Source organism: Lithobates pipiens, unplaced genomic scaffold, assembly GCF_037356315.1.
Source record: "Lithobates pipiens isolate NorthernLeopardFrog02 unplaced genomic scaffold, aLitPip1_a1.2 Scaffold_16, whole genome shotgun sequence".
Classification (NCBI taxonomy): domain Eukaryota; kingdom Metazoa; phylum Chordata; class Amphibia; order Anura; family Ranidae; genus Lithobates; species Lithobates pipiens.
In genome coordinates, this window is record NW_027507748.1 from 1,988,954 (window position 1) to 2,003,976 (window position 15,023).

Here is a 15,023-nt window from a genome sequence, read left to right on the forward strand (position 1 = left end):
ACGAGGATAGAGGAGGGACAGAAGAGTGCAGTATGAGGACAGAGGAGGGGACAGAAGAGTGCAGTATGAGGACAGAGGAGGGGACAGAAGAGTGCAGTATGAGGACAGAGGAGGGGACAGAAGAGTGCAGTATGAGGACAGAGGAGGAGATAGAAGAGTGCAGTATGAGGACAGAGGAGGGGAGAGAAGAGTGCAGTATGAGGTTAGAGGAGGGATGAGAGAAGAGTGCAGTACGAGGACAGAGGAGGGGAGAGAAGAGTGCAGTATGAGGATAGAGGAGGGATGAGAGAAGAGTGCAGTATGAGGACAGAGGAGGAGATAGAAGAGTGCAGTACGAGGACAGAGGAGGGGAGAGAGAAGAGTGCAGTATGAGGTTAGAGGAGGGGAGAGAGAAGAGTGCAGTATGAGGATAGAGGAGGGCAGGTATAATCTGGGGTTGTTGATGTTTTCTCACCTCTTTGGCCCTCAGACATTCTCCTTGGGACGCCTCCAGACGGGCCCGGATGTGGTCACAGTCCTGCTCCTTATTCCCAAGCGCTGGGGGGACACAAATGAGACGAATTGGAGACTTTCTAGAACTAAACTCCCCTAATGTTCCACAGATGGGGTACAAGGCCATCAACACGTCCCAACACTCATATTCCCTCCCAAATCCGACCCATGAGCAGAGATGGCGGACCAGTCATGTGACTCACCGTTCTCTGCGGACTCCAGTCTCTGCACACTCTCCACCAGCTCCGAGTTCACAATCTGTGGCAGGAATTCCCTCATCTGCATCACCTCAGTGGTCAGACGCTCCAAGTCCCGCCTCCTCACCAGGACAAACTCCACCTCCGAGGAACTTGACATCTGGGCCAGCAGCTATAGGGGAAGCTTGTATGACATCCGTATCTGTGAACAACATATTGTGCAAGTGAGGAGAATTTCTAATACATGGAAGACTGGGAGAACAGACAGAACAGTCCAACCCATTGTTATAAGACAAAGGAGTGCACTGCATGATGGAGAAGATGGATGACCAATCAAAGGTGGTGGCTCTGCTGAGCTAAGACCATGACACGCCTGTGGTGGTGGGGACACGAGGACCACAAGAGCTGGAAGGTGAACATCACACCCTACCCAAGGTGCACACCAATCCCCATCAGCCACGGAGCACTACAATCATCTATCATTCAACTCCTGGAGATCACTAATATCTTATTGTCAGAAACCATGAAATCAGACAGAGACAGAAGTACAGAGAAATCACACTTGTTTAATAATAAAAGTAAATAGAACAAATGTAGTCAAAGCATAGCCAGAGTTCAGGAACCGGAACGGATAGTCAGCCAAGCCAAATGTCAGGAAGCCGGAGATGAGCTTAGTAAAACAGCAAGCAGGATCTGGAGCCAGAAGGAATGTCAGCCAAGCAAGTCTTATAACAGGAACACAGGAGAGCGTCTCTAAAGATGTGACCAAGGTGAAGGCAGAGATCCCCTGGGCTGGACGGCTTAAGTAGGCAGGACTGACGAGCAGGATATCATCAACAGCTGAGTGACTGTGGAGAGATAGGAGCTGACAATTTGTCGACAGCTGGGCGGCCAGCTCAGAGAAGGAAGGGCTGAGCCCAGCCCTGACAGTACCCCCTCCGCAACGACCCTTCTTCCTCGGAGGACCACCAGGCTTGAGCGGAAAAAGTCTATGGAAATCACGGAGTAGGACAGGGGCATGTACGTCCGAGGATGAGACCCAAGAGTGTTCCTCCGGACTGTACCCTTTCCAATACACCAGGTACTGTATGGGCCCACGGAACCTACGGGGGTAAACAATGGACTGTACTTCATACTCCCCATGGTCCTCAACCTGTACAGGGTGAGGACAAGGCACTGAGGTGGTGAAGTGGTTGCAGACTAAAGGTTGATTCTTCCCAGGATGGCCAGCTGCCTTGGGAGAATGGTAAGTCTGGAGCACTGCAGTACGGAGACTCTCTGGGACAAAGCAGCGGTCACAAGGTTTATCAGGAGGAGCATGGACCTGAGCAGCAAGAATATTATCACCCAAAGGAGAAGTGAGACTGGTGAGAACCGTAGCCAAGATACGATCAGGAGGAATCACAGGAACCGGAACCGACTCCGACTTGGAAGTGGAGGAAAATTGTGGTGACAAGGCATCAGCCCTTACATTCTTAGTACCGGGTAAGAATGAGACAATGTAATTAAAGCTCGACAAGAAAAGAGCCCATCGCGCCCTTCTGGGAGAGAGTCGCTTAGCCTCAGACAAGAATGTGAGATTCTTATGGTCAGTAAAAATAAGAACGGGCACAGTGGTACCTTCAAGGAGATGTCTCCATTCTTTCAGGGCTAAAATGATCACCAACAGCTCTCTGTCACCAATCTCATAATTGCACTCCGCAGGTGACAATTTCTTGGAAAAGTAACCACACGGATGCATAGCGCTCTCAGAGTTAGGACGTTGTGACAGAAGGGCGCCAACTCCAGTCTCAGAAGCATCAACTTCTAGGATAAAAGGCAACGTAGGATCAGGATGTGCCAACACAGGAAACAAAGGCATCCTTGAGAGTCTCAGAGGCCTTAATAGCCTCCGGAGACCAACTCTGTGGGTTACCGTCCTTTCTGGTCATATCAGTCAGGGGCTTGACCAGAGACGAGAAGTTACGTATAAATTTCCGATAATAGTTGGCAAAGCCCAGGAAACGCTGCAGAGGATGTAAATCCACGGGTCGGGGCCACTGTAGGACTGCCAACAGTTTCTCTGGGTCCATCGAAAAAACCAGCAGTGGAAATGACAGCCCAGGAATGTAACCTGTTCACGATGGAACTCGCACTTCTCCAGTTTACAATAAAGATTGTTCTCTCTTCGTTTCTGAAGCACACGGGCTGATATCTCATCCTTGATGGAATCCGAGAGACCATGAGAAAAAGCCACGAGGGCCTCATCGTTCCAAGCAACCTCTGCTGCCAGAGTACGGAATTCAATGGCGTAGTCGGGAACAGTTCTCGTACTCTGTTTGATGGACATGAGGCACTTGGCAGCAGAAGCGGAGCGTGCGGAACCTCAAATACCCTTTTACAGGAGGCCACAAACTGAGGGGAACTCAAGACAACATAGAGGGTTAGCCCAGGCCAAGGCTCTCTCAGAAAGCAACGATATCACGAAACCTACTTTGCTTCTGTCAATGGAAACGCCTGGGGCAGCATCTCGAAGTATATCTCAACCCTCTGCATTGGACTGGATCAATATAAAAAAAAAATGTAACTGCGCTGGTATAAACAAGAAAGGAAAACTAAAAAAAGCAGCAGTAATACAGTAATGTACAATATATTTTGGGGGATGGCGCCTCCCACTCACTACTCCCCCAACCCCTCTAAATGACCTTTAATGGAATAGTGCCTATATTTACTAAGTGATCACTGTGTCACCTTAAAGCGGGAGTCCGCCGGGACTCCGTGTTTTTTTTTTTTTTTTTAAAAGCCAGCAGCTACAAATACTACAGCTGCTGACTTTTAAAATAGTGACACTTACCTGTCCAGCACGCCCGCGATGTCGGCACCCGAAGCCGATCGCTAGGTCGTCTGTCGGGTCCTGCCGCAGCCATCTTGGGTATGGGAATCAGGAAATGGAGCCTTTCGGCTTCATTTCCCGGTTCCCTACTGCGCATGCGCGAATTGCGCTGCGCAATAAGGACGCTCCCCGCTGCCTCTGGGAGCTGTGTGCGCCCCAGCAGGCAGCGGGGCACTTGCGGGAAGGGACGGGCACTTGCGGAAAGGGGCGTAAGTTACGCCCCTTTCCGCAGAGAGCTATCCCGGAAGTGGGTGCAGTTACCTGGATTATCCAGGTAACTGCACCCCCCTCCCCCCTGAAAGGTGCCGATTGTGGCACCGGAGGGGGGGAGGGTTCCAATGAGCAGAAGGTCCACTTTAGGGTGGACCTCCGCTTTAACCACTTTCAGACCGGACCATTTTGCTGGTCAATGACCAGAGGTCTTTTTACAATTTGGCACTGCACTGCTTTAACTGGTAATTGCGCGGTCATGCAATGTTGCACCCAAACGAAATTTGCGTCCTTTTCTTCCCACAAATAGAGCTTTCTTTTAAAGGTATTTGACTGCCTCTGCGATTTTTATTTTTTGCGATATAAACGTAAAAAGACCGCAAATTTTGAAAAAAAATGATATTTTCTACTTTTTGTTATTAGAAAAATCCAATAAACTCAATTTTAGTCATACATTTAGGCCAAAATGTATTCAGCCACATGTCTTTGGTAAAAAAAAAGTAAATAATTGTATATTTATTGGTTTGCGCAAAAGTTGTCACATCTACAAACTAAGGTACGTTTTCTGGAATTTACGCAGCTTTTAGTTTACGACTGCCTATCTCATTTCTTGAGGTGCTAAAATGGCAGGGCAGTACAAACCCCCCCCAAATGACCCCATTTTGGAAAGTAGACCCCCTAAGGAAATTGATAAGAGGAATGATGAGCCCATTGAATATTTTATTTTTTTGCCTCAAGCGATTGAATAATGACAAAAAAAAAATTTTTTTTTTTTTTTACACAAAGTTGTCACTAAATGATATATTGCTCACACATGCTATGGGCGTATGTGAAATGACACCCCAAAATAAATTCTGCTGCTTCTCCTGAGTACGGGGATACCACATATGTGGGACTTTTTGGGAGCCTAGCCGCGTACGGGGCCCCGAAAACCAAGCACTGCCTTCAGGCTTTCTAAGGGCGTTACAGTTTTGAAGGCCATAAAATGCCAAGATGGCACAAACCCCCCCCAAATGACCCCATTTTGGAAAGTAGACACCCCTAAATTTAGGGGTACACTAGTGAGACTAGGTAATAAATGGCGGGTGCCCTGAAACTATAAAAAAATAACTAACCAACCAGCGTCACCTGTAACAGTTATATGGTGATCACTGGTGAAAGGGTTAACTAGGGGGCAATCAGGGGGCTTTATGCGGTAGTATATGGGGGTCCCTGGCGCTATAAAAAGCTGCGGCGAACCTAAATACCTACCTGCCTAACTAGCGTCACCTGTGACACTAATACAGCGATCAGAAAAATGATCGCTTATTAGGCTGGGTTCACACTGGAGCGATGCGGGAACGCCACGAATCCGCGGCGTTTTCCCGCATCGCATGCCTCCCGGCGGCAGTTCACACTGCCCTATGCGAACTGCTGGGAGTGTCAGTGAAATGTTACTGACACCCCCAGATCAGTTCGCATATCGCAGTGCGATCTGCAAACTCGGACAGGAATCGGATCACATGGTGTGAACACCCATGCGATCCGATTCTGCTGCGGACCAAAAAAAGGGTCCCGTGCGAGTTTGCGGCGGGTGCGGCGGGAATTCAGCCATACTATCTGTATACTATCTGTATACTATCTGTATGGCTGAACTCGAATCGCACAGAGATCGGATGTGATTTGCACTGCAGTGCGGTGCGAATCACATTCGTTCTCATAAACCGCTGCAATGTGAACCCAGCCTTAGTGACACTGGCGACGGGGGGTGATCACGGGGTTAAACCTTTATTGGGGGGGTTAGGGGGGTACATAAGAACTAAAGGGGGCTAACCCTAACTGCCCTAACAGTTATTACAGTCACAAATGACACCAATGCAAAAAAAAAATGCAATTGGTGTCACTGTGACTGGGGGGGCAGGGGTGATTGGGGGGGTGATCGGGGGGTAAAGGGGGGGTGTGAGTGTGCCTGGCATGTTCTACTGTGTAGTGTCGTGTTGGTGCAACTCACCGATCCTCTCTCCTCGGTGCCGGAACGAAAAATACCGACACGGAGGAGAGATCACATCACTTCCTCTGCCTGTGTTTACATTACAGGAGAGGAAGTGATGCAATGCTTCACTTCCATTCGTCAGGAGCGATCGCGAGGGGGTGGCCATGAATGAATGGCCGCCCCCTCATCCCGGATCGCTCCTGCACGGATACCGACCACCGCAGGCACCGGGGGGGGGAGCCCGATCGGGCCCCCCACCCGCGGGAAGGCAGGGACGTACAGGTACGCCCATATGCCTGCCCGTGCCATTCTGTCAACGTACATCGTCGTGCGGCGGTCGGCAAGTGGTTAATATCATAAAAATGTACACAAAACAATACATTTATAACAACTTATATGTGTGCAAAAATATCATCCTTCGTGTGCAATGGTTCATTCGAAAACTCCAACTGTGCCGTCTTAATCCCCATTCATCTTCTAATGAAAAGTCCACTTGTGTCAACTAAGAAAAACCACATCCGTGCCACCGTCACCAAGCAGAATGGCCACTCACCAGACGTCACCAACCAGTAAGCCCAATTTGGTTCATTCAACGGATAACCAATCCTCAATGCACTTCTCCCGTTAGCAATTCCTCAATGTCTTCTCCCTCCACTAAACCGACCTGTTCCTGGCTGATATTCAAGGATAGTATGTCGCCCACAGCTCCTACGCGTTTCGCAATTAAGCGTCGTCAGGAAGGGAGAAGATCACCACCTGTGGAGCATCGTTGGCTTGCCCTATCCTATACGTTTTTTCTCATTGCTGGAAAGGCTTGGTGTCGGCTATTAGACACATTGAAATGTGAGTGCAATATGTTTTTATTCATTTTCTATTAAAGATGAAACGGTTTTACATTATATTGGTTCTATTTAATTTTGTATGAATACACGGACATTGAGGAATTGCTAACGGGAGAAGTGCATTGAGGATTGGTTATCCGTTGAATGAACCGAAGGCTTACTGGTTGGTGACGTCTGGTGAGTGGCCATTCTGCTTGGTGACGGTGACACAGATTTGGTTTTTCTTAGTTGACACAAGTGGACTTTTCATTAGAAGATGAATGGGGATTAAAGTGGCTGTAAACCCTTACAAACCACTTTGACCTACAGGTAAGCCTAGATTAAGGCCTAGATTAAGGCTTACCTGTAGGTCCAAGAAATATCTCCTAAACCTATACGGTTTAGGAGATATTTACCTGAAGACAGCCACCGCTGTCTATGGCGCATGCTGCGAGTGTCGGCTCCCATGCGCATGCGCTGGAGTGACGTCATCGCTGCTTCGGCGAATCACAGCGAAGAAGATGGACGCTCGGAACTACAGGGGACAGCGGTGACTTCGCTGGTAAAGCATAATGGACTACTATGCATCGCATCGCATCGCATCACATAGTAGTCCATTATGTGTCACTTAGGGTCCTTTCACACGGGGCGGATCAGTTCTGATCCGCCCCGTGGATGTCCGTTTGCTCAGCGGGGATCACTCCGCCGATCCCCGCTGAGCAGGGAGATGACAGCTCCGTCTCTGCAAACTGCGCAGGGACGGACCTGTCACAGCGCCGCTCTCCCCTATGGGAGATCGGATGATGACGGACCGCAGTGCCCGTCGTCACCCGATCCGATCCGCAGACGGATGGAAAAATAGCTTTTTCCTCCGTTACACTTTTTCGGATCGGAGCGGGGCGGATGTCAGCGGACATGTCACCGCTGACATCCGACGCTCCATAGACCTCTATGGAGCACCCGTTCAGGTCCGCCTGAAAAACTGACAGGCGGGCCTGAACGGGACGTCAGTGTGAAAGAGGCCTTACCTGACACATAATGGACTACTATGCGATGCGATGCGATGCTATGTGATGCGATGCATAGTAGTCCATTATGCTTTACCTTTGCAGGGAATCAAAGAGGAAGTAACACTCATCAGGATTTACTTCCTCTTTAAGACGGCACAGTTGGAGTTTTCGAATGAACCATTGCACATGAAGGACGATATTTTTGCAAACATATATGTTGTTATAAATGTTTTGTTTTGTGTACATTTTTATGATATTAAGGTGACACAGTGATCACTTAGTAAATATAGGCACTATTCCATTAAAGGTCATTTAGAGGGGTTGGGGGAGTAGTGAGTGGGAGGCGCAATCCCCCCAAAATATATTGTACATTCACTTTGACCCTTTAGGTGGGGGATTTAGACTGGGATTGCAGCGTACCCATAAGATTTAAGAACAGAAGCGGGTAGGTTTGAGCGCCGGTACGATTTGATTTTTTCTTAGTAATACAGTGCAATAACACAGAAAATATTAGTACAATCAAAAAAAAAAAAAAAAACTGCGCTATACAAACTAAAAAATAAAATTAAATTGCAAATAGTTCATATATTGTGTCCGACCAATCAAGGCCCGAAAACGTAATGAATGAAATACTTGTATAGCGCACAATGCGAACTGAATCGCCTCTAGGCGCTGTAATCACAAATAAAAAAATAAGGAATCATAAAGTCTCTAAATTGTAAACACCGCGGTGCGCACGCATGAACACCAAAAGTGTGACCGATCACCCAGGAGTAGATTGTGCTCACCAGATAGCAAGCAATAGAAGCAATCGGCTAAACCCAGCCTAGGGGCCTCACAGATGTCCACACCTCGGATAGGGGCCACATATAGTTGAAAACCGCGTCCACCAAACAAGGTCTGTACGCTATCAGAAATGGCTCCGAAAAGAAAAAGCGACCACCATAGCGTAATACGTTCGAACAATGCACAAAATTTATTTTAGGGAATAAAACGTACAAAAGTAGATCGGTAAATGCAATAAAATGAAGAAATGCCGGCCGGCATATACGCGGAGCCTGTCCTCCCATTCGGATGGCGCGGTAACGTCACTACGCGCCTTCCACCAGATGCGTTTCGTCATCAACCGGACGTTTCCAATGAGGAACAGACAACGTAGCCGCTCACCATCCTAAATCGGAGATCCGAGCCTCGTTCTGAGTTACAAGTAAATGGATCAATAAAACGCCATATTGAATATGGGCAAATTTTCCCTTACTCTCGAGAATATTAATACTCAAATGCATAACTCTAATATAAATAAAAGAACAGAGTAAGAAAACAAAATAAACTGGGAATGAACCTAAAATAAAATATACAAGAGGTTAAATGTCACTTCACTCATCACAGTCCAACTCCAAATAGACATTGACCCTTCGTATACTCTAAAGAAATCTAAACGAATTAATTGGAAATCCTAGTGTGTGTGAGGAATTCATACTATTGGATATGTGTATACATAATAGATAGAAATAAATTAGAAAAATTCCTCATGGTGAAATGAAAGTGTGGATGAAAAATAATTAATATATATAGTTATATATATATATATATATATGTAAAAAATATATTAGTGAAAACAAATAATTATGTGAAAATTATATAAAAAATTATATTAAGTAACATATTAAACAAATAATGATGTGAATACATTTTTTTTTTTAATAAACCCAAAAAAGGATATATAATATACAATTATATTAATAGTGATCCCATACTGGTATTTCGGAACAAGTTCACTGTCACGATCGTCCTGGCATTCCGGTCGCACACGGGAGATCTACCCACAGAAGCCTGTTGTTAAGAACTTGTCGTTCCCCTTTGGCGCGTGTTAACGCGAACGGACGCACGCGTGTGCGCGTTGGCACGAACGAGCGCGCGCGTGTGCGCGGGGTCACGACCGGGCGCACGGCCACTCGCGGGGGCACGCTAACTCGTCGTGCGACCGTTTTGGCGCCCTAAAGGCTTCTTAAGGACTCTGCTTCCGTTCCCTTCTTGCTGTCCAGTCTACAGCGTGTTCGGAGATTCTGCTACCTGCTACCTGTTGCCTTGATTCCTGTGACCCGGCTTGTTCTTGACCACGATTCGTTGCTGCCTGCCACCGACTACCTGCCTGTCTGACCACGTCTCTGCCTCTTCCCTTGTACTGTTGTTGACTGCCCGCTGCCGACCCGGCCTGTACCCGACTCTGCTGTTCCTGCCGATCCGCTCGGATCTCCTGTGCCTGCTGTCTCCGCTGACGATCGTCTGCCTTGCCAGTCCATCCACTTGTGCCTGCCGACACCAGCCGATTGTCATCAGCCTCTCTACCTGCTGTCTGTGTTGCTGCTGACTATCCGGACCTGCCTCTACTTGCCAGGCACTTGTGCCCTCTGAACTTTTGAATCCCTGTTACCACCTCCAGGGGTTCTCGAGCCAGGGGATACGAGAGGCCGCTCCCTGCATTCCGGGCTCGCCTACCAGGTACGTGACATTCACATATAATCAGAAAACTATATTATGAATTATCTATAAAAGCGTTAACATCAGTATCTATGTTGAGCCTATAAGGTAGATACGTTTTTAATCTGTGGATCCAAGTCATTTCAAGTTTTCATATTTCCCTCACCAACAGACTCCCCCTCCAACGGGCCCTGTACTTGTCAATCCCTTAAAAAAAATAGTTCCTGAAGGATCTTTATGATGTGTCAACAAATAATGCCTAGAGACTGACTGATTTTGATATTAGTAATGTGCTCATTAAGGCGCTTCATGCGACCTACATATTGCAAGCCACAAGGGCACTGCAACATATATACCACCCCTCAGTGGCACAAGTAATGAAAGGCTTAATCGTGCATGATTGCTGTGTACTTGTAGAGATAAAGGTAGTAGTGCGTCTGTGAATGCACGCACTCAGTGCACAGACTCTACATCTTCTGCACTGGTAAAAAAAACAGTCAGCTGATTCAGAATATTAGGAGCAATACAATTTTTTAGAGAGGGTGCCCCCCTAAAAAATAACCCGAGGTTTTTCTGGTAATACCTTATTTAGCACAGTGTCGCTCCTTACAACATGCCAGCGTTTAAAAATTTAATTCTTTACACTGTTATGAAAAAGAGCAAGGGGACGAGATTTGATATAAAGTAAAAGGTAATTATAAAATTAGTTGGTAAATATATAAGGGTTTAGATGATTGTAACAGTAGTACATACATAAAAAGGAGATACAGAAATGTAACATAGGTAACAAAAAATAAGGATTTTTAGGGACTTTATTGAAATCATGTCCTGGTAAAGGTACATGTAATTCCATCCCTAGGGACTTTGAGTGAAACCATGGCCTGGTAAGGTCCTGCGTTTCCATCCCAGTTCATTGAGAAAAAAGAGAGGAGAAAAAGGGGGCGGGACTTCGTATGGAGTAAGAAATAGTTGTAAAGTTAATTGGTGAGTATATAGGAATTTAATTGATTGTAACAATAAAATACACATAGAAACCAGGTACAGAGATGTAACATCAATGTCATAAGGTACAATATTTAAGCTTATTGATAACATCAATTACTCATACTGAATTAACAATCAAATTCCAAAATTCACCAAAGAAAAAATTAAATAAAATGTTTGACACAGTAAAACCTGCAAGACCTATTGCCTCCCTGGGTCAGTAATTAAAAATGATACAATAATAAATTGTGACTCAAATAAGTGATGGTAGGGACACGGCAGTTTGTAGCTCTACGCGTTTCGTGGCTTTTGAGCCACTCATCAGGAGCAAGGCGTGATGAATCTATAGTAAAATAATAATGAATGAATAATCGAATAAAAAATAATAGACGACATAAGTATGGAAAGAATGAATGGGCCTTACCCCGAGTATATGTCTACTTGCTCAAATACACAAATTGACAATAGGATGACCGGACAACGCAAACCGTCCAGGGACACCCCTTGCCGGGAGCTGTGGTAGGCAGCCCCGGAAACATAACCCACATAGGCTTCACCCAGGGCGGGCATGGAACCAACTAGGCACTCCAATTTATTATTGTAGCATTTTTAATTACTGACCCAGGGAGGCAATAGGTCTTGCAGGTTTTACTGTGTCAAACATTTTATTTAATTTTTTCTTTGGTGAATTTTGGAATTTGATTGTTAATTCAGTATGAGTAATTGATGTTATCAATAAGCTTAAATATTGTACCTTATGACATTGATGTTACATCTCTGTACCTGGTTTCTATGTGTATTTTATTGTTACAATCAATTAAATTCCTATATACTCACCAATTAACTTTACAACTATTTCTTACTCCATACGAAGTCCCGCCCCCTTTTTCTCCTCTCTTTTTTTTTCTTTACACTGTTATGTTGCACAGAGTGGGCTGTGACAAAGGGAGAACAAGAAGTGAGGAAGTGGTCTTGGCGAGGTTTTCTCTCCCCAAGTAAATCAACCCTATTAATTGTTTTAATGTTGTCCAAAGTGTCATTCAATGCCTCCCTTGAGTAACCCTTCCCTAGAAATCGATTAGTGAGAACTCCGGCTTGTATTCGAAATTCGGTCTGGTCAGAACAATTCCTCTTAAGCCGCAAATATTTTGGCTTTTTGGGACCGCATCCAACCACGACCGATGGTGGCCGCTATCCACAGGGATGAAGGAGTTCCTGTCTGTGGGTTTGAAAAAAAAGTAGACGTGGCTAGGTTCTCACCTCTTAGCCCTTGTACACACGGTCGGAGAATCTGTCGGAATGAGTCTTATCGAACCGTGTCGTCAGATAATCCGACTGTGTGTGGTCTGCATCGGACTGATTCCGTCGGAATATCCATCCAACCCAATTTTCCAACATGTTGGAAATATTTCCCGACCAACTGGGCCGGACAGACCTAATCCGATCATGTGTAGAGCATTTTCATCGGACCAAGTGCCACGCATGCTCAGATCAAATTCCTACATCAAAGCTATTGTCTACTAGCCTGAACGTAGTCCCATTGTAACGAAATTACGTCATCACGTTCTGAAAGATCGGATTTTTCGACAACTTAGTCCGACCGTGTGTATGCAACAGTTTCGGACACAATCCGACGGACAAAATCCGACGGAGAAAATCCGACGGATTTGGTTGTCGAAATCTCCGACCGTGTGTACAGGGGCTTACACTAATTTTGAGATCCAAAAAATTGATCTCTGTTTGACTACACTCATAAGTCAAATGGATACCTCTCTGATTGCAATTAAGGAAGAACAACTTTTGCAAAGCGGGTTGACCCCCATCCCATAGGAGGAGGATGTCGTCTATATAACGTGCCCACAGGACCACCTGGGGGGGCCCTGTGGGCATAGACGACATCCTCCTCCCATTTCCCCATAAAGAGATTTGCTAGACTGGGGGCGTACGTAGCCCCCATTGCAGCTCCCCTATCTTGCCTATAGAACTTGCTAATGAACCAAAAATAGTTATAGGAAGCAGCAAACGCTAGCATATCCATCAGGAAAGTAATGTGTTTGTCGGAGAGGCCTGAGTCCCTATCCAAAAATGCTTGGTCCGCTTCCATACCCGAATTATGTGGAATTATGGTATATAAAGATGTCACATCTGCAGTGACCAACCACATACCGGACTGAATTTGAATCTCTGAAAGCAACTTGATGCCATGCCTTGAATCTTTAACATATGATGGCATCTTTTGTACTAGGGTTTTTTTTTTATTGCATTGAACTGGATCGCCCCCAAATCGCTGGGGAAGCGGAGCGGAACCAGACATACCTCTTATAGAGGTAATACTCAAGGCGGGTGCCTGCACAGAGACGGCCTGCAACACAAGTTGTATCGAAGCAGCCAAGGTGGGAGATTGCAGGTGAGCCGTGCGACTCGGGAGCACTTGTAAAGCCATGGCAAACTGATCCATGCGGTGATCCAATTCATTCAATCTGGAAAATATATTACCAACAAGTGGATTGACTGCATCTTCTGAATTCATGGCCTTCCCCTACTATCAGGAACCATGAAATCAGACCGAGACAGAAGTACAATTAAATCACACTTGTTTAATAATGAAAGTAAAAAGAACAAACATAGTCAAAACATAGCCAGAGTTCAGGAACCGGAACGGATAGTCAGACAAGCCAAGCGTCAGGGAGCCAGAGATGAGCGTAGTAGATCAGCAAGCATTAGCTGGAGCCAGAAGGGCTGTCAGCCAAGAAAGTCTTTCAGCAGGAACGCAGGCGATAGGCTCTAGAGATGTGACCAAGGAGAAGGCAGAGATCCTCTGGACTGGACAGCTTAAGTAGGCAGGCCTGACGAGCAGGATATCATCAACAGGCGAGTCACTGTGGAGAGATGGAAGCTGGCAATTAGCCGACAGCTGAGCGGCCAGCTCAGAGAAAGAACGGCTGAACCCAGCCCTGACAGTATCCCCTCCACAACGACCCATCTTCCTCGGAGGACCACCAGGCTTGAGCGGAAAAAGTCTATGGAAATCACGGAGGAGGACAGGGGCATGTACGTCCGAGGATGAGACCCAAGAGCATTCCTTTCCAATACACCAGGTACTGTATGCGCTCCCACGGAACCTACGGGAGTCAACAATGGACTGTACTTCATAATCCTCATGGTCCTCAACCTGTACAGGGTGAGGACGAGGCACCAAGGTGGGGAAGCGGTTGCAGACTAAAGGTTGATTCATCCCAGGATGGCCAGCTGCCTTGGGAGAATGGTAAGTCTGGAGCACTGCAGTACGGAGACTCTCTGGGACAAAGCAGCGGTCACAAGGTTTATCAGGAGGAGCATGGACCCTCTGGACTGGACGGCTTAAGTAGGCAGGACTGACGAGCAGGATATCATCAACAGGTGAGTCACTGTGGAGTAAGGATGAGCCGAACACCCCCCTGTTCGGTTCGCACCAGAACCTGGGAACAGACCTAAACTTTGTGTGAACTTTAGAACCCTATTAAAGTCTATGGGACTCGAACGTTCACAATCTAAAGTGCTAATTTTAAAGGCTAATATGCAGGTTATTGTCCTAAAAAGTGTTTGGGGCCCCGGGTCCTGCCCCAGGGGACATGGATCAATGCAAAAAACTTTTTCAACGTCTGTGTCTTTTTTAACATTCTTTTACACTTTCTTTGTGAAATGGTAGGGGTACTTTTGTACCCCCTTACCATTTCAAACAGGGGGGGGGGCGGGATCTGGGGGTCCCCTTGTTAAAGGGGGCTTCCAGATTCTGATAAGCCCCCCGCCCACAGACCCCCACAACCACCAGCCAGTGTTGTGGGGATGAGGCCCTTGTCCTCATCAACATGGGGACAAGGTGCTTTGAGGGGTCACAGACCCCCAAAGCATCCTCCCAATGTTGAGGGCATGTGGCCTGGTACGGTTGAGGAGGGAGGGGGGCCGCTCTCTCGTCCCCTCCTCTTTTCCTGCGGCCTGCCAGGT

General features: G+C 46.6%; 1 protein-coding gene across 1 annotated transcript in view; it reads right to left on the reverse strand.

Annotated features, from left to right (window-relative positions):
• Positions 1-15,023, reverse strand: part of HSF2BP (heat shock transcription factor 2 binding protein) — a 58,982-nt gene that overhangs the window by 33,272 nt on the left and 10,687 nt on the right. Inside the window, exons 2-3 of the mRNA XM_077479465.1 lie at positions 696-891; positions 455-537 (exon numbers count right to left, since the gene is read on the reverse strand). Of these exons, the coding sequence (XP_077335591.1) occupies positions 455-537; positions 696-849 (237 nt within the window). The 5' untranslated portion in view covers positions 850-891. The remainder of the gene's footprint in view (positions 1-454; positions 538-695; positions 892-15,023) is intronic.